A 25,556-nucleotide genomic window follows, 5' to 3' on the forward strand; every position below is an offset into this window, starting at 1 on the left:
GCCCCCCGGCTCAAAGCCTGTACGTTTGAGTTCAACCCAGTGGACGAGAGGGTAGCTTCCCTTCGCCTTCGGGTGGGGGGACGGATCCTGACTGTTGTTTGTGCTTACGCAGCAAACAGCAGTTCAGAGTACCCACCATTTTTGGGTACACTCGAGGGAGTACTGGAAAGTGCTCCTCCGGGTGATTCCCTTGTCCTACTGGGAGACTTCAATGCTCACGTTGGCAACGACAGTGAAACCTGGAGAGGCGTGATTGGGAAGAATGGTCGCCCGGATCTAAACCCGAGTGGTGTTTTGTTATTGGACTTTTGTGCTCGTCACAGTTTGTCGATAACAAACACCATGTTCAAACATAAGGGTGTCCATATGTGCACTTGGCACCAGGACACCCTAGGCCGCAGCTCCATGATCGACTTTGTAGTTGTGTCATCGGATTTGCGGCCTTATGTTTTGGACACTCGGGTGAAGAGAGGGGCGGAGCTTTCTACCGATCACCACCTGGTGGTGAGTTGGCTGCGATGGTGGGGGAGGATGCCGGACAGACCTGGCAGGCCCAAGCGCATTGTGAGGGTCTGCTGGGAACGTCTGGCAGAGTCTCCTGTCAGAGAGAGTTTCAATTCACACCTCCGGGAGAACTTTGAACATGTCACGAGGGAGGTGCGGGACATTGAGTCCGAGTGGACCATGTTCCGAACCTCTATTGTCGAGGCGGCTGATTGGAGCTGTGGCCGCAAGGTTGTTGGTGCCTGTCGTGGCGGTAATCCCAGAACCCGTTGGTGGACACCAGCAGTGAGGGATGCCGTCAAGCTGAAGAAGGAGTCCTATCGGGTTCTTTTGGCTCATAGGACTCCGGAGGCAGTGGACGGGTACCGACGGGCCAAGCGGTGTGCAGCTTTAGCGGTCGCGGAGGCAAAAACTCGGACATGGGAAGAGTTCGGGGAAGCCATGGAAAACGACTTCCGGACGGCTTCGAAGCGATTCTGGACCACCATACGGCGCCTCAGGAAGGGGTAGCAGTGCACTATCAACACCGTGTATTGTGCGGATGGTGTTCTGCTGACTTCGACTGCGGATGTTGTGGATCGGTGGAGGGAATACTTCGAAGACCTCCTCAATCCCACCAACACGTCTTTCTTTGAGGAAGCGGTGCCTGGGGAATCTGTAGTGGACTCTCCTATTTCTGGGGCTGAGGTCGCTGAGGTAGTTAAAAAGCTCCTCGGCGGCAAGGCCCCGGGGGTGGATGAGATCCGCCCGGAGTTTCTTAAGGCTCTGGATGCTGTGGGGCTGTCTTGGTTGACAAGACTCTGCAGCATCGCGTGGACATCGGGGGCGGTACCTCTGGATTGGCAGACCGGGGTGGTGGTCCCTCTCTTTAAGAAGGGGGACCGGAGGGTGTGTTCCAACTATCGTGGGATCACACTCCTCAGCCTTCCCGGTAAGGTTTATTCAGGTGTACTGGAGAGGAGGCTTCGCCGGATAGTCGAACCTCGGATTCAGGAGGAACAGTGTGGTTTTCGTCCTGGTCGTGGAACTGTGGACCAGCTCTATACTCTCGGCAGGGTTCTTGAGGGTGCATGGGAGTTTGCCCAACCAGTCTACATGTGCTTTGTGGACTTGGAGAAGGCATTGGACCGTGTCCCTCGGGAAGTCCTGTGGGGAGTGCTCAGAGAGTATGGGGTATCGGACTGTCTTATTGTGGCGGTCCACTCCCTGTATGATCAGTGTCAGAGCTTGGTCCGCATTGCCGGCAGTAAGTCGGACACGTTTCCAGTGAAGGTTGGACTCCGCCAAGGCTGTCCTTTGTCACCGATTCTGTTCATAACTTTTATGGACAGAATTTCTAGGCGCAGTCAAGGCGTTGAGGGGTTCCGGTTTGGTGGCCACGGGATTAGGTCTCTGCTTTTTGCAGATGATGTGGTCCTGATGGCTTCATCTGGCCGGGATCTTCAGCTCTCACTGGATCGGTTCGCAGCCGAGTGTGAAGCGACTGGAATGAGAATCAGCACCTCCAAGTCCGAGTCCATGGTTCTCGCCCGGAAAAGGGTGGAGTGCCATCTCCGGGTTGGGGAGGAGACCCTGCCCCAAGTGGAGGAGTTCAAGTACCTAGGAGTCTTGTTCACGAGTGGGGGAAGAGTGGATCGTGAGATCGACAGGCGGATCGGTGCGGCGTCTTCAGTAATGCGGACGTTGTATCGATCCGTTGTGGTGAAGAAGGAGCTGAGCCGGAAGGCAAAGCTCTCAATTTACCGGTCGATCTACGTTCCCATCCTCACCTATGGTCATGAGCTTTGGGTCATGACCGAAAGGATAAGATCACGGGTACAAGCGGCCGAAATGAGTTTCCTCCGCCGTGTGGCGGGTCTCTCCCTTAGAGATAGGGTGAGAAGCTCTGCCATCCGGGAGGAGCTCAACGTAAAGCCGCTGCTCCTCCACATCGAGAGGAGCCAGATGAGGTGGTTCGGGCATCTGGTCAGGATGCCACCCGAACGCCTCCCTAGGGATGTGTTTAGGGCACGTCCAGCTGGTAGGAGGCCACGGGGAAGACCCAGGAACCGTTGGAAAGACTATGTCTCCCGGCTGGCCTGGGAACGCCTCGGGATCCCCCGGGAAGAGCTAGACGAAGTGGCTGGAGATAGGGAAGTCTGGGCTTCCCTGCTTAGGCTGCTGCCCCCGCGACCCGACCTCGGATAAGCGGAAGATGATGGATGGATGGATGGATGGATGCAAAATATTGCTCATTTGTAGTGGTCTTTCTTCAACTATTTGGAAAAAAAGATATAAAAATAACTAAAAACTTGTTGAAAAATAAGCAAGTGATTGAATGGTAAATGCAGATTTCTCCACATAGAAGTAATCATCAACTTAAAGTGCCCTCTTTGGGGATTGTAATAGAGATCCATCTGGATTCATCAACTTACTTATAAACATTTCTTCACAAAAAAAGAAATCTTTAACATCAATATTTATGGAACATGTCCACAAAAAAATCTAGCTGTCAACACTGAATATTGCATTGTTGTATTTTTTTGTTGTGTTATTCAATAAATATATTTATAAAGGATTTTTGAACTGTTGCTATTTTTAGAATATTTAAAAAAAACTCTCACATACCCCTTGGCATACCTTCAAGTACCCCCAGGGGCACGCGTACCCCCATTTGAGAACCACTGGCCTAATGTATGGAATAATTCTGGTCGAAGATATTTTATTTGGTACATGGTGAAAGGATAAGTGTGACCATTAGATGGCAGTCACACATAAGAGATACGTGTAGACTGCAATATGACACCAGTAAACAATGTTCCATTGAAACTAAAGAACATTACACACAGCACTCAAAAAACTGTCAAAATGTTTTAGTACGACTTTGAGGCCACACCGCTTGATGGATTGTTGGCCCATTACGGCGACGGTAGTCGGACATACAAGTATTACTACGGTGTGTGTATAAGGACCACACAATGGCACACATTAGCAGACATATTATCTGGTATTTTGTTCCACAACATTATGCAAAAACAATTTTTCTTACTATCTGGTACCTGCTGATGTGTATTTGTTTTATATCCTGAACATTTGCGTATGTCCTCCTCTGTAGTCTGTGCCTATGCCGTAGTGGATAAGCTTCTTCTTATTCTCTATCTTCTTGTTATGTGACATTCATCCTCCACTGTTTCCATTTCTAATATAAAGTAGTGTAAAGTTCTTACTTATATCTGTCAGTAAACTCACCATGAAAGCATTAAAACATACCGGTGTAGTGACTTTACATTATTCACCCAAGGAACTTTACTTATTAGAGATTTCCGGTCACGAGACACATTTCGGGTGTTGTTGTTGCACTAGTGAGCCACGGATGAGGAGATGCTGCTCCGTTATTGATGGAAGTAAAGTGTGAATGTCATTAAAACAGTTAGCGCCATCTTTTGACACTTCTTCCACTCCCGTCCTTGCACGCTACACCGCTACAACAAGGAGAAGACGCTGTCCAAGTGGAGGCACATACATAAGAGCGCCCACAGAAGGGTGCATCCTGAAGAGACTGTCAGAAAGTGACTTGAAGATGATGTATAAAACATCATCTATGCAACATTTTGAGCAAAGAAGCACCATGACATGTTATGTAGACCACAAGGAAGTCTTTTACATTCAGAAAATAATCATAATAATTATATGACTCATTTAATGCACCTTATAATGTGGTGTGCCTTTGTCTGAAAATGGACCTGACTAGACCCGCTCACCAGCAGTGCGCCTTTTAATCTGGTGCGCCTTATGGTCCAAAAAATACGGTACACAAAACGAACAGGGAGGAAAAGTGGATTTTGCATAGTAGAACCGCTTTAAGATACATTGTGGAATCCCTCCAACTCAGAAAAAAAAAGCATTTTTAAGGACAAAAATTGATTTGAGTCCTTCCCATAATGAGTGCTTTTCACCTTCTGATTGTAAGTACAGTACGTAGTGGACTCCTGCAGGGACCAAATGACCTAAGTACAGTACGTAGTGGACTCCTGCAGGGACCAAATGACCTAAGTACAGTACGTAGTGGACTCCTGCAGGGACCAAATGACCTAAGTACAGTACGTAGTGGACTCCTGCAGGGACCAGATGACCTAAGTACAGTACGTAGTGGACTCCTGCAGGGACCAAATGACCTAAGTACAGTACGTAGTGGACTCCTGCAGGGACCAAATGACCTAAGTACAGTACGTAGTGGACTCCTGCAGGGACCAAATGACCTAAGTACAGTACGTAGTGGACTCCTGCAGGGACCAAATGACCTAAGTACAGTACGTAGTGGACTCCTGCAGGGACCAAATGACCTAAGTACAGTACGTAGTGGACTCCTGCAGGGACCAAATGACCTAAGTACAGTACGTAGTGGACTCCTGCAGGGACCAGATGACCTAAGTACAGTACGTAGTGGACTCCTGCAGGGACCAAATGACCTAAGTACAGTACGTAGTGGACTCCTGCAGGGACCAAATGACCTAAGTACAGTACGTAGTGGACTCCTGCAGGGACCAAATGACCTAAGTACAGTACGTAGTGGACTCCTGCAGGGACCAAATGACCTAAGTACAGTACGTAGTGGACTCCTGCAGGGACCAAATGACCTAAGTACAGTACGTAGTGGACTCCTGCAGGGACCAAATGACCTAAGTACAGTACGTAGTGGACTCCTGCAGGGACCAAATGACCTAAGTACAGTACGTAGTGGACTCCTGCAGGGACCAAATGACCTAAGTACAGTACGTAGTGGACTCCTGCAGGGACCAAATGACCTAAGTACAGTACGTAGTGGACTCCTGCAGGGACCAGATGACCTAAGTACAGTACGTAGTGGACTCCTGCAGGGACCAAATGACCTAAGTACAGTACGTAGTGGACTCCTGCAGGGACCAGATGACCTAAGTACAGTACGTAGTGGACTCCTGCAGGGACCAAATGACCTAAGTACAGTACGTAGTGGACTCCTGCAGGGACCAGATGACCTAAGTACAGTACGTAGTGGACTCCTGCAGGGACCAAATGACCTAAGTACAGTACGTAGTGGACTCCTGCAGGGACCAAATGACCTCACTGCTCTCGTATGATGTTGAAAAGAAGCAGCCATGAGGATGTCACTTTGAAGAGGTTTACAAAGTTCCCCATAATATCCATCTTGGATTTCCAGTGATCCATCCTGACTCAGCCTCAAATATTCCATTTAAAATGCATTATTCATTCCCCTTAAACATCGCTCAACCAGCTGCTGCTTTTCTTCAGATCGTCTCAGAAAGGCTCAAGTTCATAGGTCAGAGTTCAACGTATAATATATGTCAAATATAAAGGGACTGGCTCATTAAAAGTTCCCATGTGGTCATTTCTTTTCATATATCCTCTGGTTCTTGAATTATTCAACAGAATATTTGATCAAGATCTTAAAGAAACGGTCCAACATGATAATGAGGGAATGTTGGAATGAAGAACCCCCTGCTGGGTCTGCTCGGTATTTGTATTTTCATCCAAATAAATCCAACTTCTCCTCGCTCATAATTGCTGTGTAAGTTGCTCTGTCAGCGCTTCTTATCGAGATATCAGTGCAAGTAAGAAGGTCCCACACCAGAGTAGTAAGAAGGTCACACATCAGAGTAGTAAGAAGGTCACACATCAGAGTAGTAAGAAGGTCACACATCAGAGTAGTAAGAAGGTCCCACATCAGAGTAGTAAGAAGGTCACACATCAGAGTAGTAAGAAGGTCACACATCAGAGTAGTAAGAAGGTCACACATCAGAGTAGTAAGAAGGTCACACATCAGAGTAGTAAGAAGGTCACACATCAGAGTAGTAAGAAGGTCCCACATCAGAGTAGTAAGAAGGTCCCACATCAGAGTAGTAAGAAGGTCCCACATCAGAGTAGTAAGAAGGTCACACATCAGAGTAGTAAGAAGGTCCCACACCAGAGTAGTAAGAAGGTCACACATCAGAGTAGTAAGAAGGTCACACATCAGAGTAGTAAGAAGGTCACACATCAGAGTAGTAAGAAGGTCACACATCAGAGTAGTAAGAAGGTCACACATCAGAGTAGTAAGAAGGTCACACATCAGAGTAGTAAGAAGGTCCCACATCAGAGTAGTAAGAAGGTCCCACATCAGAGTAGTAAGAAGGTCACACATCAGAGTAGTAAGAAGGTCCCACACCAGAGTAGTAAGAAGGTCACACATCAGAGTAGTAAGAAGGTCACACATCAGAGTAGTAAGAAGGTCACACATCAGAGTAGTAAGAAGGTCACACATCAGAGTAGTAAGAAGGTCACACATCAGAGTAGTAAGAAGGTCACACATCAGAGTAGTAAGAAGGTCACACATCAGAGTAGTAAGAAGGTCACACATCAGAGTAGTAAGAAGGTCACACATCAGAGTAGTAAGAAGGTCACACATCAGAGTAGTAAGAAGGTCACACATCAGAGTAGTAAGAAGGTCACACATCAGAGTAGTAAGAAGGTCCCACATCAGAGTAGTAAGAAGGTCACACACCAGAGTAGTAAGAAGGTCACACATCAGAGTAGTAAGAAGGTCACACATCAGAGTAGTAAGAAGGTCACACATCAGAGTAGTAAGAAGGTCACACATCAGAGTAGTAAGAAGGTCCCACATCAGAGTAGTAAGAAGGTCCCACATCAGAGTAGTAAGAAGGTCACACATCAGAGTAGTAAGAAGGTTCCACATCAGAGCAGCAGTAACATTCTTTTGAAGGGCAACTGCACTTTGTTTGGAAATGTTGTCTTTCACTCACAACCATTATGTGAGACAAACACTCATCTTTTTCTGCTCTATGCATTCTAACTTGTAAATAAACCCTAAACAATACTATTCCGCCTGTGAAGCGCTCTTAAAATATCCACCCTCCTACCTTTTATGTACATGATGTAAGTATATATGTAGTATCTAGTAACATTCATAATAACATGTAATATATACATGATGTAAGTATATATGTCATGTAGTAACATTCATAATAACATGTAATATATACATGATGTAAGTATATATGTAGTATCTAGTAACATTCATAATAACATGTAATATATACATGATGTAAGTATATATGTAGTATCTAGTAACATTCATAATAACATGTAATATATACATGATGTAAGTATATATGTCATATTGTTGGTGGTCTTTGGAGGCTTGATGGGAGCAGTAGGGTGGTCTCACTCGCTGCATTGTTAGCCACCTGGCACCAAAGACACACATGTGGTCTTGTCTTATATTGTTGGTGGTCTTTGGAGGCTTGATGGGAGCAGTAGGGTGGTCTCACTCGCTGCATTGTTAGCCACCTGGCGCCAAAGACACACATGTGGTCTTGTCTTATATTGTTGGTGGTCTTTGGAGGCTTGATGGGAGCAGTAGGGTGGTCTCACTGGCTGCATTGTTAGCCACCTGGCACCAAAGACACACATGTGGTCTTGTCTTATATTGTTGGTGGTCTTTGGAGGCTTGATGGGAGCAGTAGGGTGGTCTCACTCGCTGCATTGTTAGCCACCAGGCGCCAAAGACACACATGTGGTCTTGTCTTATATTGTTGGTGGTCTTTGGAGGCTTGATGGGAGCAGTAGGGTGGTCTCACTGGCTGCATTGTTAGCCACCTGGCATCAAAGACAAACATGTGGTCTTGTCTTATATTGTTGGTGGTCTTTGGAGGCTTGATGGGAGCAGTAGGGTGGTCTCACTCGCTGCATTGTTAGCCACCTGGCGCCAAAGACACACATGTGGTCTTGTCTTATATTGTTGGTGGTCTTTGGAGGCTTGATGGGAGCAGTAGGGTGGTCTCACTGGCTGCATTGTTAGCCACCTGGCACCAAAGACACACATGTGGTCTTGTCTTATATTGTTGGTGGTCTTTGGAGGCTTGATGGGAGCAGTAGGGTGGTCTCACTCGCTGCATTGTTAGCCACCTGACACCAAAGACACACATGTGGTCTTGTCTTATATTGTTGGTGGTCTTTGGAGGCTTGATGGGAGCAGTAGGGTGGTCTCACTCGCTGCATTGTTAGCCACCTGGCACCAAAGACACACATGTGGTCTTGTCTTATATTGTTGGTGGTCTTTGGAGGCTTGATGGGAGCAGTAGGGTGGTCTCACTCGCTGCATTGTTAGCCACCTGGCACCAAAGACACACATGTGGTCTTGTCTTATATTGTTGGTGGTCTTTGGAGGCTTGATGGGAGCAGTAGGGTGGTCTCACTCGCTGCATTGTTAGCCACCTGGCGCCAAAGACACACATGTGGTCTTGTCTTATATTGTTGGTGGTCTTTGGAGGCTTGATGGGAGCAGTAGGGTGGTCTCACTGGCTGCATTGTTAGCCACCTGGCACCAAAGACACACATGTGGTCTTGTCTTATATTGTTGGTGGTCTTTGGAGGCTTGATGGGAGCAGTAGGGTGGTCTCACTCGCTGCAATGTTAGCCACCTGGCATCAAAGACAAACATGTGGTCTTGTCTTATATTGTTGGTGGTCTTTGGAGGCTTGATGGGAGCAGTAGGGTGGTCTCACTGGCTGCATTGTTAGCCACCTGGCATCAAAGACAAACATGTGGTCTTGTCTTATATTGTTGGTGGTCTTTGGAGGCTTGATGGGAGCAGTAGGGTGGTCTCACTCGCTGCATTGTTAGCCACCTGGCGCCAAAGACACACATGTGGTCTTGTCTTATATTGTTGGTGGTCTTTGGAGGCTTGATGGGAGCAGTAGGGTGGTCTCACTTACTGCATTGTTAGCCACCTGGCACCAAAGACACACATGTGGTCTTGTCTTATATTGTTGGTGGTCTTTGGAGGCTTGATGGGAGCAGTAGGGTGGTCTCACTCGCTGCATTGTTAGCCACCTGACACCAAAGACACACATGTGGTCTTGTCTTATATTGTTGGTGGTCTTTGGAGGCTTGATGGGAGCAGTAGGGTGGTCTCACTGGCTGCATTGTTAGCCACCTGACACCAAAGACACACATGTGGTCTTGTCTTATATTGTTGGTGGTCTTTGGAGGCTTGATGGGAGCAGTAGGGTGGTCTCACTGGCTGCATTGTTAGCCACCTGACACCAAAGACACACATGTGGTCTTGTCTTATATTGTTGGTGGTCTTTGGAGGCTTGATGGGAGCAGTAGGGTGGTCTCACTGTTAGCCACCTGGCATAGGAGACAAACATGTGGTCTTGTGTCTCATAAGGACGCAAAATGATGAAATGCAAAATTGAGAGAAAAGGTTCAGTTCCCCTCCAAGCTTTGTTCACCAAAGTCTCTGTTGACTTAATAAATAAAACGCCACTCGGTAGAACTCAGGTGGACCTTTTGAGCAAAGGTGAGACAAATAGTTGAGTTCCATATTTGTTTGAGTTTTTTCATCTGCATGTTTAGTGGTTTCCAGCCAATGATAGAAGTCAGGGCTCTCCAACTCAGGTGAGCTGGGGGCCGCTGGAAGTAGAGACCAGACAATTGTCTTGAAGGTGATTACAGTACATTTGTTGACTATTTCTGCCAGCATTAATTATAGTGACTCAGAGCTATGGCACACCCCACTTTTTTACCATTTTGCCAATCCTTCACAGTCATGATGAAAGCCATAACTACAAATGTATTTTAATGCATTCTAACTCGTAAATAAAGGTCCGCTTACAGGGTAGTCAATGGGAGCTCCTCTATTCCTCCACTAAAACCCAATAAAAAAGCATCCAATACTTAATTTACATGACTAGATTATTAAGCAAGTATTATTGATATTGTTCGTATACGTGCTGACACAGACTGCTTAGTGATCACAAGCGTTAGTGCCACTGTCTACAGCCTCGAGTAGTTAGGCACTTCCTTGCTTCCTTTGCTCATCAAACTTTATTGTAGATCATGAATCATGCATCTGACCTGGATAGTTGAAGGATGAGGATGTAATCAGACAAGTTGGTAGACTCTGACAACCAATGTAGGGCCGCAAATGGCGAGAAGGACACAAAAAGATGCGTGGTTCCATTCCCCTTTTCTTTGAGGATTATGAGTCATTTTTCATCTAAAAGGGAACATTTAAACTTCTTAGCAGTCGGTATCCTAATGACAGCAGACCTTGTACAGTAAGTGGTGTCTCATCATGAAGTCTGCAATGAGTAATAATCAGTGATGTTGGAAAAAAAGTGAACGTTGTGATGTGTTTCTTTAAATGAATGATCAAAAGGATCAAAATACATACAAATACATGTTATTATGGATGTTACTAGATACTACATATATACTTACATCATGTATATATTACATGTTATTATGGATGTTACTAGATACTACATATATACTTACATCATGTATATATTACATGTTATTATGAATGTTACTAGATACTACATATATACTTACATCATGTATATATTACATGTTATTATGAATGTTACTACATGACATATATACTTACATCATGTATATATTACATGTTATTATGAATGTTACTAGATACTACATATATACTTACATCATGTATATATTACATGTTATTATGAATGTTACTACATGACATATATACTTACATCATGTATATATTACATGTTATTATGAATGTTACTAGATACTACATATATACTTACATCATGTATATATTACATGTTATTATGAATGTTACTACATGACATATATACTTACATCATGTATATATTACATGTTATTATGAATGTTACTACATGACATATATACTTACATCATGTATATATTACATGTTATTATGAATGTTACTAGATACTACATATATACTTACATCATGTATATATTACATGTTATTATGAATGTTACTACATGACATATATACTTACATCATGTATATATTACATGTTATTATGAATGTTACTAGATACTACATATATACTTACATCATGTATATATTACATGTTATTATGAATGTTACTACATGACATATATACTTACATCATGTATATATTACATGTTATTATGAATGTTACTAGATAGTACATATATACTTACATCATGTATATATTACATGTTATTATGAATGTTACTAGATACTACATATATGCTTACATCATGTATATATTACATGTTATTATGAATGTTACTACATGACATATATACTTACATCATGTATATATTACATGTTATTATGAATGTTACTACATGACATATATACTTACATCATGTATATATTACATGTTATTATGAATGTTACTACATGACATATATACTTACATCATGTATATATCACATGTTATTATGAATGTTACTAGATACTACATATATACTTACATCATGTATATATTACATGTTATTATGAATGTTACTACATGACATATATACTTACATCATGTATATATTACATGTTGTTATGAATGTTACTAGATACTACATATATACTTACATCATGTATATATTACATGTTATTATGAATGTTACTACATGACATATATACTTACATCATGTATATATTACATGTTATTATGAATGTTACTACATGACATATATACTTACATCATGTATACATTACATGTTATTATGAATGTTACTACATGACATATATACTTACATCATGTATATATTACATGTTATTATGAATGTTACTAGATACTACATATGTACTTACATCATGTATATATTACATGTTATTATGAATGTTACTACATGACATATATACTTACATCATGTATATATTACATGTTATTATGAATGTTACTACATGACATATATACTTACATCATGTATATATTACATGTTATTATGAATGTTACTAGATACTACATATATACTTACATCATGTATATATTACATGTTATTATGAATGTTACTACATGACATATATACTTACATCATGTATATATTACATGTTATTATGAATGTTACTACATGACATATATACTTACATCATGTATATATTACATGTTATTATGAATGTTACTAGATACTACATATGTACTTACATCATGTATATATTACATGTTATTATGAATGTTACTACATGACATATATACTTACATCATGTATATATTACATGTTATTATGAATGTTACTACATGACATATATACTTACATCATGTATATATTACATGTTATTATGAATGTTACTAGATACTACATATATACTTACATCATGTATATATTACATGTTATTATGAATGTTACTACATGACATATATACTTACATCATGTATATATCACATGTTATTATGAATGTTACTAGATACTACATATATACTTACATCATGTATATATTACATGTTATTATGAATGTTACTACATGACATATATACTTACATCATGTATTTATTACATGTTATTATGAATGTTACTAGATACTACATATATACTTACATCATGTATATATTACATGTTATTATGAATGTTACTACATGACATATATACTTACATCATGTATATATTACATGTTATTATGAATGTTACTACATGACATATATACTTACATCATGTATATATTACATGTTATTATGAATGTTACTACATGACATATATACTTACATCATGTATATATTACATGTTATTATGAATGTTACTAGATACTACATATGTACTTACATCATGTATATATTACATGTTATTATGAATGTTACTACATGACATATATACTTACATCATGTATATATTACATGTTATTATGAATGTTACTACATGACATATATACTTACATCATGTATATATTACATGTTATTATGAATGTTACTAGATACTACATATATACTTACATCATGTATATATTACATGTTATTATGAATGTTACTACATGACATATATACTTACATCATGTATATATTACATGTTATTATGAATGTTACTACATGACATATATACTTACATCATGTATATATTACATGTTATTATGAATGTTACTAGATACTACATATGTACTTACATCATGTATATATTACATGTTATTATGAATGTTACTACATGACATATATACTTACATCATGTATATATTACATGTTATTATGAATGTTACTACATGACATATATACTTACATCATGTATATATTACATGTTATTATGAATGTTACTAGATACTACATATATACTTACATCATGTATATATTACATGTTATTATGAATGTTACTACATGACATATATACTTACATCATGTATATATTACATGTTATTATGAATGTTACTAGATACTACATATATACTTACATCATGTATATATTACATGTTATTATGAATGTTACTACATGACATATATACTTACATCATGTATATATTACATGTTATTATGAATGTTACTACATGACATATATACTTACATCATGTATATATTACATGTTATTATGAATGTTACTACATGACATATATACTTACATCATGTATATATTACATGTTATTATGAATGTTACTAGATACTACATATGTACTTACATCATGTATATATTACATGTTATTATGAATGTTACTACATGACATATATACTTACATCATGTATATATTACATGTTATTATGAATGTTACTACATGACATATATACTTACATCATGTATATATTACATGTTATTATGAATGTTACTAGATACTACATATATACTTACATCATGTATATATTACATGTTATTATGAATGTTACTAGATACTACATATATACTTACATCATGTATATATTACATGTTATTATGAATGTTACTACATGACATATATACTTACATCATGTATATATTACATGTTATTATGAATGTTACTACATGACATATATACTTACATCATGTATATATTACATGTTATTATGAATGTTACTAGATACTACATATGTACTTACATCATGTATATATTACATGTTATCATGAATGTTACTACATGACATATATACTTACATCATGTATATATTACATGTTATTATGAATGTTACTAAATACTACATATATACTTACATCATGTATATATTACATGTTATTATGAATGTTACTACATGACATATATACTTACATCATGTATATATTACATGTTATTATGAATGTTACTAGATACTACATATATACTTACATCATGTATATATTACATGTTATTATGAATGTTACTACATGACATATATACTTACATCATGTATATATTACATGTTATTATGAATGTTACTACATGACATATATACTTACATCATGTATATATTACATGTTATTATGAATGTTACTAAATACTACATATATACTTACATCATGTATATATTACATGTTATTATGAATGTTACTAGATACTACATATATACTTACATCATGTATATATTACATGTTATTATGAATGTTACTAGATACTACATATATACTTACATCATGTATATATTACATGTTATTATGAATGTTACTACATGACATATATACTTACATCATGTATATATCACATGTTATTATGAATGTTACTACATGACATATATACTTACATCATGTATATATTACATGTTATTATGAATGTTACTACATGACATATATACTTACATCATGTATATATTACATGTTATTATGAATGTTACTAAATACTACATATATACTTACATCATGTATATATTACATGTTATTATGAATGTTACTAGATACTACATATATACTTACATCATGTATATATTACATGTTATTATGAATGTTACTAGATACTACATATATACTTACATCATGTATATATTACATGTTATTATGAATGTTACTACATGACATATATACTTACATCATGTATATATCACATGTTATTATGAATGTTACTACATGACATATATACTTACATCATGTATATATTACATGTTATTATGAATGTTACTACATGACATATATACTTACATCATGTATATATTACATGTTATTATGAATGTTACTACATGACATATATACTTACATCATGTATATATTACATGTTATTATGAATGTTACTAGATACTACATATATACTTACATCATGTATTAAAAACCTTACTGGAAGTGTTTGGATGTTTTTTTCGAGGGCTTCATAGTCAGAGAGCGACTCTCATTGGACACCATTATAAGCAGACTTTTGATTGCATTTATTTATAATTTAGAATGCATTAAAAAAAAATCCATCCGTTGTCATGTCTTTTGTAACGCTTGTAAACAACAGGCAATATTTCCCTTTAAGTGGTTATAATAAAATATATTAATTTGGCACAGTTGAGATATAATCGGAGACATGTCTGCTTGCTTACAGGAAGTTGTCCTTTCCATGTCTACTTTTTGTTCAAACTAACCGCTTTCTTTCTTCCAATTAGAAAAGGAACCCTCATGGTGAACAATGTCTTCGCCGTGCTGGCTGCACTGCTTCTGTCCCTGGGAGAGCTGGCCCGCTCTTTTGAAATGCTCATCATTGGCCGCTTCATTATCGGAGTGGACTCTGGTAAGACTTGTTCTGGCGTTTGGGAAGCCCATTCTCCTCTGATAACACATCCAGAAGTACTTCCTGGTGTAGATCTAGGGATCAATGATATGGTGTACAAATCAGACCAGTAGTTTATTTAGTCTCAATGTGTTTAGACCAGGGATTTATTAGATTAGATCGTACTTTATTTATGCTGCTGATTCCCATCATCCAGGAGTGAGCTGGCAAGGCAAGTTTATTTACAGAACACGATTCAAACACAAAGCAATTCAAAGTGCTTTACAGAAAATTTGAAAGGCAAAAATAAAAATATTTCAAATTAAAATCGCAAATAAAATCATAAAATCCGACTTGAGTAACATGAGAATCAATCAAAGATTGTAGATCAAAAGTCATATGCACAGTCCAAGTGGGATTTGAACATCGAGGCCTGTCTCACATCCTCTGGAAGATTAGTCCAGATTTTTGGAGCGAACAGCGGAAAGGCAGTTTCACCATGCTAAATGCTAAATGCTAAATGCTAAATGGTTGTACTTGTATTGCGCTTTTTTACTTTTTTAAGGAACTCCAAGCGCTTTGACACTATCTCCACATTCACCCATTCACACACACACATTCACACACTGATGGAGGGAGCTGCCATGCAAGGCCCTAACCACCACCCATCAGGAGCAAGGGTGAAGTATCTTGCTGAAGGACACAACGGACGTGACCAGGATGGTAGAAGGTGGGGATTGAACCAGGAACCCTGAGGTTGCTGGCACAGCCCCTCTCCCAACCGTGCTTTGGTTGCTTGTGACTCTAGGCACCAGCAGGTTCCACTTCCTGAGCTTCTCAGAGCTCCAGATGGTTCTAGCATGTCAGAGATGTACTTTGGAACAAGACCATGAAAAGACTGTTTAAAGTCCATCCTCTGAGCAACAGGAAGTCAGTGCAGTGACTTAAGCACCGGACTAATATTGCCTGCTTCTCGTCAGGACTCGAGCAGCAGCATCCTGGATGTACTGCAGCTGCTTCACAGCTGGTCTAGAGAGTCCAGTAAGAAGGCCGTTACAGTAGTCTGGCCTACTGGAGACAAAAGCATGGATTAGTCTTTCAAAGTCTGATTTCAACAATATTTCTCTGATTTGGGCTATTTTTTTTTCAGCTGCCTCTATTAACTGTACATGTGTCATTGTTGACAGTTTATTTAAAAACAAACCCCACAACATTTAAACTACATTACATTTGTTTTTAATGACAAAATGAATAATACACAATAAGCTGAATAAATCAAGAACTTACTATCTCTTGGTCTTTGAAATCATTTTTGCCCTCAAATGATTTTGTGTCCAAGTAATTATTCCCTAAATTTGTAAAGATGAACAAAAACAAGTAAAATGTGTCTTTAAGAAAACAATATCTAGCTAATGACTATGGCTGGGAATGTTTGAGGGCCACACGATACTTTTTCATTCTTTTCACTCACAATCCATCCTCCTTTCAAAAGAAATGACTTTTATGAGCTACATTCTTCCATGAAATAAACACACACTTCTGATGCATTTCTTTATTACTTTTAAGAAAACTGCTTTTGGCTGATAACATTTGACCCAAATATTTTCTTAAGTGGCTCGACAGGACAGATTTTAGGGGGGAAAAAAAAATGTATATATATATATTTTTTTAAATGATTAAGATTTGTTACACTTCAGAATTGCGATTTATTTGAAAATAAAAAGATTTTAAACCTCTACTAATCACTGTCCAGTAGGTAGAGGAGGGCTGGACTGGAAGAAGCCACGCCCACCTGATAACAACTAATACATTCCAAGGGGAAAGAGATGATACAGTACTATCTGCTCACAGATGCTACCTGGTGGTTGTTTAAGCACACTGCAGCTAGACTTTGATAGTCCCACTCCTTAATGCTTCAGTCGCATGCAGAATTCTCACAGGCATGAAGCAAAAATGCAACCTAACCTGCTGTAGTATCGACCATGTACTGATATCACCGGCAAGTTAGGGCTCCACCTGTTGTTGCATGTCAGGACTATCTATGACATGAAAATGTTGTTGCATGTCAGGACTATCTATGACATGAAAATGTTGTTGCATGTCAGGACTATCTATGACATGAAAATGTTGTTGCATGTCAGGACTATCTATGACATGAAAATGTTATTGGATGTCAGGACTATCTATGACATGAAAATGTTGTTGGATGTCAGGACTATCTATGACGTGAAAATGTTGTTGCATGTCAGGACTATCTATGACATGAAAATGTTATTGGATGTCAGGACTATCTATGACATGAAAATGTTGTTGCATGTCAGGACTATCTATGACATGAAAATGTTATTGGATGTCAGGACTATCTACGACATGAAAATGTTATTGGATGTCAGGACTATCTACGACATGAAAATGTTATTGGATGTCAGGACTATCTATGACATGAAAATGTTATTGGATGTCAGGACTATCTATGACATGAAAATGTTATTGGATGTCAGGACTATCTACGACATGAAAATGTTATTGGATGTCAGGACTATCTATGACATGAAAATGTTATTGGATGTCAGGACTATCTACGACATGAAAATGTTATTGGATGTCAGGACTATCTATGACATGAAAATGTTATTGGATGTCAGGACTATCTATGACATGAAAATGTTATTGGATGTCAGGACTATCTATGACATGAAAATGTTATTGGATGTCAGGACTATCTATGACATGAAAATGTTATTGGATGTCAGGACTATCTATGACATGAAAATGTTATTGGATGTCAGGACTATCTACGACATGAAAATGTTATTGGATGTCAGGACTATCTATGACATGAAAATGTTATTGGATGTCAGGACTATCTATGACATGAAAATGTTATTGGATGTCAGGACTATCTATGACATGAAAATGTTATTGGATGTCAGGACTATCTATGACATGAAAATGTTATTGGATGTCAGGACTATCTATGACATGAAAATGTTATTGGATGTCAGGACTATCTACGACATGAAAATGTTATTGGATGTCAGGACTATCTATGACATGAAAATGTTATTGGATGTCAGGACTATCTATGACATGAAAATGTTATTGGATGTCAGGACTATCTATGACATGAAAATGTTATTGGATGTCAGGACTATCTACGACATGAAAATGTTATTGGATGTCAGGACTATCTATGACATGAAAATGTTATTGGATGTCAGGACTATCTACGACATGAAAATGTTTTTGGATGTCAGGACTATCTATGACATGAAAATGTTATTGGATGTCAGGACTATCTATGACATGAAAATGTTTTTGGATGTCAGGACTATCTATGACATGAAAATGTTATTGGATGTCAGGACTATCTATGACATGAAAATGTTGTTGGATGTCAGGACTATCTATGACATGAAGTGAGCAGGAGTAATGACACCAGGACCACCAACAGAAGATGACAGGCTTAAATAGTCTCTTCATGGTTGAAAACAGGTGTGTGAGTCCAAATAAGTCAGGTGAAACCAGCAACAAAACAAGGGAGTGAAAAAACAGGAAGTAAAGGAGTCTTGCAGTAACAAAACACAAGAAAACAAAACACGATCCCCAGACATGACAATGTGGAGCTGATTTAAAAACATAGCAAGCCATGAAATGAATTACAGGAGATATTGATATGTGATAAATATCAATACTTGTAGTCAGTAGCTTGCATGCAACAATAAAATACCACAACTTTGCAATAATAGTATTTTTTATTCATTTATTTATTCTTTAACAGGGCAAAATAATTGTTCTTCCCGTATCCAAAAAAAAAAAAAAAGAACAATTGCGATTCTTAACTCAAAACCCTAATTGATTTTCAACAAATATTCCGACAATCGCTGCGACGCTCATGTTGCGACATTTGTTTTAGCTCACATTTGCACATTGCTCCTTTTGTACAGTGTCCTTTGATCACAAAGAATGGCGCCTATGAATGAAATGAAGTCTTCTTTGACCTGCCAGATACAGCGTGTACCTTGCCTGAACAATTTAGGATCTGGGGTTGACCCCTGCGGTGCACCAGAACCCACATCGAGACATTCTTCACCGATCACTTCTCCTTTCAGGACCAGTTTAAAGCCATTTTGAAAGATTTTGTCAATAATTGTATTGAAAGCTTTTGTCACATACATAAACACTGTGCTTAGTGTGCAATGAGTTGTAGTGTCAGTTATTTCAATGAGTGCTGAGAAGTGATCCACGACGTGTCTGAGAGTAGTTGACTTTAGTCACAGAACCTCCACAAGCTGTTTGTCTCATCACTTTTTCATGAAGCTTTTTGGAAATGTCAAAAAGGAGATAAGGAACAAGTCATTCCATCTTTAAAATTATCCTTTTCACTGCCAGGATTTAAGATTCAGAAGAAATTGGTGCAAGGGTTGACAGACTAGCATCTGTTGGTCATTAGTAAAGTTCCCAGTGCTCACTTGACAAATATCTCTTCACCTAATCAGCCAAGGAACCTGGAGAAACATCTTTTCCATTCAAATACAAAAGACAAAAGCAGTGAAGTTGTCACCTTGTGTAAATGCTACATAAAAAGAGAACACAACAAACTCTTTTCAACTTATATTCTATTGAATAGACGTCAAAGACAAGATATTTCATCTTCACACTGACACACTTTCTTCTTTTTTGCAAATGTTAGCTCATAAGCGGCAAGGCTGAAAAGCAGCATTGAATGTCCGTGACCTTGGACCCCTCAGGCGGTGCTGCTTGAGGTGCATGTATCACAAGGAATGTACCTTTCTCTTCCTAGCTAACTCATCTCTTTCTTTTCTGATAGGTATAGCTCTCATGAGGTGCATGTATCACAAGGAATGTACCTTTCTCTTCCTAGCTAACTCATCTCTTTCTTTTCTGATAGGTATAGCTCTCATGAGGTGCATGTATCACAAGGAATGTACCTTTCTCTTCCTAGCTAACTCATCTCTTTCTTTTCTGATAGGTATAGCTCTCATGAGGTGCATGTATCACAAGGAATGTACCTTTCTCTTCCTAGCTAACTCATCTCTTTCTTTTCTGATAGGTATAGCTCTCATGAGGTGCATGTATCACAAGGAATGTACCTTTCTCTTCCTAGCTAAATCATCTCTTTCTTTTCTGATAGGTATAGCTCTCAGTGTCCTGCCCATGTACCTTGGAGAGATCTCCCCGGTCTACATCCGGGGCTTCATTGGCCAGTTCAACGCCATCCTGATCTGTCTGGGAGTCTTTACTGGTCAGTTGTTGGGCCTACCTGAGCTCTTGGGACAGGTACGTTGCAAGTTGGACACCTTTCTAACACTCTGATGTACTCTAACAACTTTTATTGTGTGGCTTTGGAAGACAACTTTTATTGTGTGGCTTTGGAAGACAACTTTTATTGTGTGGCTTTGGAAAACAACTTTTATTGTGTGGCTTTGGAAAACAACTTTTATTGTGTGGCTTTGGAAAACAACTTTTATTGTGTGGCTTTGGAAAACAACTTTTATTGTGTGGCTTTGGAAGACAACTTTTATTGTGTGGCTTTGGAAGACAACTTTTATTGTGTAGCTTTGGAAAACAACTTTTATTGTGTGGCTTTGGAAAACAACTTTTATTGTGTGGCTTTGGAAAACAACTTTTATTGTGTGGCTTTGGAAAACAACTTTTATTGTGTGGCTTTGGAAGACAACTTTTATTGTGTGGCTTTGGAAAACAACTTTTATTGTGTGGCTTTGGAAAACAACTATTATTGTGTGGCTTTGGAAGACAACTTTTATTGTGTGGCTTTGGAAAACAACTTTTATTGTGTGGCTTTGGAAGACAACTTTTATTGTGTGGCTTTGGAAGACAACTTTTATTGTGTGGCTTTGGAAGACAACTTTTATTGTGTGGCTTTGGAAAACAACTTTTATTGTGTGGCTTTGGAAAACAACTTTTATTGTGTGGCTTTGGAAGACAACTTTTATTGTGTGGCTTTGGAAAACAACTTTTATTGTGTGGCTTTGGAAGACAACTTTTATTGTGTGGCTTTGGAAGACAACTTTTATTGTGTGGCTTTGGAAAACAACTTTTATTGTGTGGCTTTGGAAAACAACTTTTATTGTGTGGCTTTGGAAGACAACTTTTATTGTGTGGCTTTGGAAAACAACTTTTATTGTGTGGCTTTGGAAGACAACTTTTATTGTGTGGCTTTGGAAGACAACTTTTATTGTGTGGCTTTGGAAAACAACTTTTATTGTGTGGCTTTGGAAAACAACTTTTATTGTGTGGCTTTGGAAGACAACTTTTATTGTGTGGCTTTGGATGATCCTGTAACTACTTGGTATCGACATGATCCATACCTAAATGTGTGGTATCATCCAAAACTAATGCCAAGTATCAAAGAAGAGAAGAATAAGTGAATATTACATTTAAGATTAATAATTTATTTTCTACCGCTTGTCCTTAATAATGTAAACAACTTAATAGGTAGATAAATGACACAATATGTTACTACACACCTCATACTGCACGGTGGAAGAGGGGTTAGTGTGTCTGCCTCACAATACGAAGGTCCTGAGTAGTCCTGGGTTCAATCCCGGGCTCGAGATCTTTCTGTGTGGCGTTTGCATGTCCTCCCCGTGACTGTGTGGGTTCTACTCCAGCTTCCTCCCACCTTAAAGACATGCACCTGGGGATAGGCCCCTCCCACCTCCAAAGACATGCACCTGGGGATAGGCCCCTCCCACCTCCAAAGACATGCACCTGGGGATAGGCCCCTCCCACCTCCAAAGACATACACCTGGGGATAGGCCCCTCCCACCTCCAAAGACATGCACCTGGGGATAGGCCCCTCCCACCTCCAAAGACATACACCTGGGGATAGGCCCCTCCCACCTCCAAAGACATGCACCTGGGGATAGGCCCCTCCCACCTCCAAAGACATGCACCTGGGGATAGGCCCCTCCCACCTCCAAAGACATACACCTGGGGATAGGCCCCTCCCACCTCCAAAGACATGCACCTGGGGATAGGCCCCTCCCACCTCCAAAGACATACACCTGGGGATAGGCCCCTCCCACCTCCAAAGACATGCACCTGGGGATAGGCCCCTCCCACCTCCAAAGACATGCACCTGGGGATAGGCCCCTCCCACCTCCAAAGACATACACCTGGGGATAGGCCCCTCCCACCTCCAAAGACATGCACCTGGGGATAGGCCCCTCCCACCTCCAAAGACATACACCTGGGGATAGGCCCCTCCCACCTCCAAAGACATGCACCTGGGGATAGGCCCCTCCCACCTCCAAAGACATGCACCTGGGGATAGGCCCCTCCCACCTCCAAAGACATACACCTGGGGATAGGTTGATTGGCAACACTAAATGGTCCCTAGTGTGTGAATGTTGTCTGTCTATCTGTGTTGGCCCTGTGATGAGGTAGTGACTTGTTCAGGGTATACCCCGCCTTCTGCCCAAATGCAGCTAAGGTAGGCTCCAGCATCCCCCCAAGACTCCGAAAGGGACAAGCAGTAGAAAATGGATGGATGGATGGATATTACTGCATAGGTGAGCAGACTAATTAGGAGTCTTTGTTTGTTTACTTCCTACTAAAAGACAAGTTGTCTAGTATGTTCAACATTTTATTGAAGGAATAAATCCAATCCAATCCACTCTATTTATATAGCACATTTAAACAACAACGTTTCCAAAGTGCTGCACAGCCATGTTAAAAACAATTGTAAAAATAAAAATAAAATACAATTTAAAAAAAGTATATATAAATATATTATGGTCCACCAATGACTGAATAAAAACAAAAAATAAATAAATATGAAACCAATAAAAACAATATAAAAACAAATATGATTAAAAACTATTTTAAAGGGTAAAATAAATTAAAAGAGTAAAATCAAAGTGTATAAAAAAGACAGAGGACAACAGAGGACCACACAACTCACGTAGTGTTAAAAGCCAAAGAATAAAAGTGGCTCTTAAGACGAGACTTAAAAGAGTCCACTGTGGAAGCAGTTTGAACATGGAGGGGCAGAGTGTTCCAGAACTTAGGGCCGACCACAGAGAAGGTCCTGTCTCCCCTGGTCTTAAGTCTGGTCTTGGGCACCAGGAGCTGGAACTGGCTCTCGGACCTCAGAGCGCGCGCAGGAGTGTAAGTTTGGATGAGGTCGGAGATATATTGAGGTGCCAGTCCATGTAAAGATTTAAAAACAAACAGCAATGTTTTAAAATCCATTCTAAAATGAACAGGGAGCCAGTGCAAACTCTGAAGATTTGGGGTTCTATGCTGGCGTTTCCTGGCCCCTGTTCAAAGTCCTGCTGCCGCCTTCTGGACTAACTGCAACCGGGAGAGAGCTTTGAGGCTAATGCCAGCATAAAGTGCATTGCAGTAGTCCAGGCCACTTCAAATAAAAGCATGCACCACTTCTTCAAAAAGGTTCAAAGAGAAAAACAGCTTAACCTTTACTAAAAGACGAAGGTGATAAAAACAGGATTTTAAGGAGGAGCTGTCAACACCAATCAGTGCAGTCGGGGGCTCCTGATGGGGTGGGGGCCCCTGATAGGGTGGGGGCCCCTGATGGGGTGGGGGCCCCTGATAGGGTGGGGGCCCCTGATGGGGTGGGGGCCCCTGATGGGGTGGGGGCCCCTGATGGGGTGGATTGCCCCTGGGCTTCAACCTTGTGAGCAGGCGGCCCTCACCTCACCACACCACCTCCTGTAGGTGCGTTGTTTTACCAATACTGTATAGCACTTCCTGTTTCAGGCTGGCCTGCTAACAAACCTGGAAAAAGGGGAAGCGGACACTTGGATTGCTGCCTCAGATGGGAAGAATAGCTTCATCCTCACCAAAATGTTAGGACTTCTTCCTAGAGATCCACGCCACCCCTCTACTAAATGTTAGGACTTCTTCCTAGAGATACACGCCACCCCTCTACTAAATGTTAGGACTTCTTCCTAGAGATCCACGCCACCCCTCTACTAAATGTTAGGACTTCTTCCTAGAGATACACGCCACCCCTCTACTAAATGTTAGGACTTCTTCCTAGAGATACACGCCACCCCTCTACTAAATGTTAGGACTTCTTCCTAGAGATACACGCCACCCCTCTACTAAATGTTAGGACTTCTTCCTAGAGATCCACGCCACCCCTCTACTAAATATTAGGACTTCTTCCTAGAGATCCACGCCACCCCTCTACTAAATATTAGGACTTCTTCCTAGAGATCCACACCACCCCTCTACTAAATGTTAGGACTTCTTCCTAGAGATACACACCACCCCTCTACTAAATGTTAGGACTTCTTCCTAGAGATACACACCACCCCTCTACTAAATGTTAGGACTTCTTCCTAGAGATCCACGCCACCCCTCTACTAAATGTTAGGACTTCTTCCTAGAGATACACGCCACCCCTCTACTAAATGTTAGGACTTCTTCCTAGAGATACACGCCACCCCTCTACTAAATGTTAGGACTTCTTCCTAGAGATCCACGCCACCCCTCTACTAAATGTTAGGACTTCTTCCTAGAGATCCACGCCACCCCTCTACTAAATATTAGGACTTCTTCCTAGAGATCCACACCACCCCTCTACTAAATGTTAGGACTTCTTCCTAGAGATCCACGCCACCCCTCTACTAAATGTTAGGACTTTTTCCTAGAGATACACGCCACCCCTCTACTAAATGTTAGGACTTCTTCCTAGAGATACACA

General features: G+C 39.9%; 1 protein-coding gene across 1 annotated transcript in view; it reads left to right on the plus strand.

Annotated features, from left to right (window-relative positions):
* slc2a9l2 (solute carrier family 2 member 9, like 2) overlaps positions 1-25,556 on the plus strand; it is a 104,207-nt gene that overhangs the window by 17,913 nt on the left and 60,738 nt on the right. Inside the window, exons 4-5 of the mRNA XM_061875647.1 lie at positions 15,732-15,856; positions 20,991-21,136. Of these exons, the coding sequence (XP_061731631.1) occupies positions 15,732-15,856; positions 20,991-21,136 (271 nt within the window). The remainder of the gene's footprint in view (positions 1-15,731; positions 15,857-20,990; positions 21,137-25,556) is intronic.

This window comes from Nerophis ophidion, linkage group LG16 (genome assembly GCF_033978795.1).
Source record: "Nerophis ophidion isolate RoL-2023_Sa linkage group LG16, RoL_Noph_v1.0, whole genome shotgun sequence".
Lineage (NCBI taxonomy): Eukaryota > Metazoa > Chordata > Actinopteri > Syngnathiformes > Syngnathidae > Nerophis > Nerophis ophidion.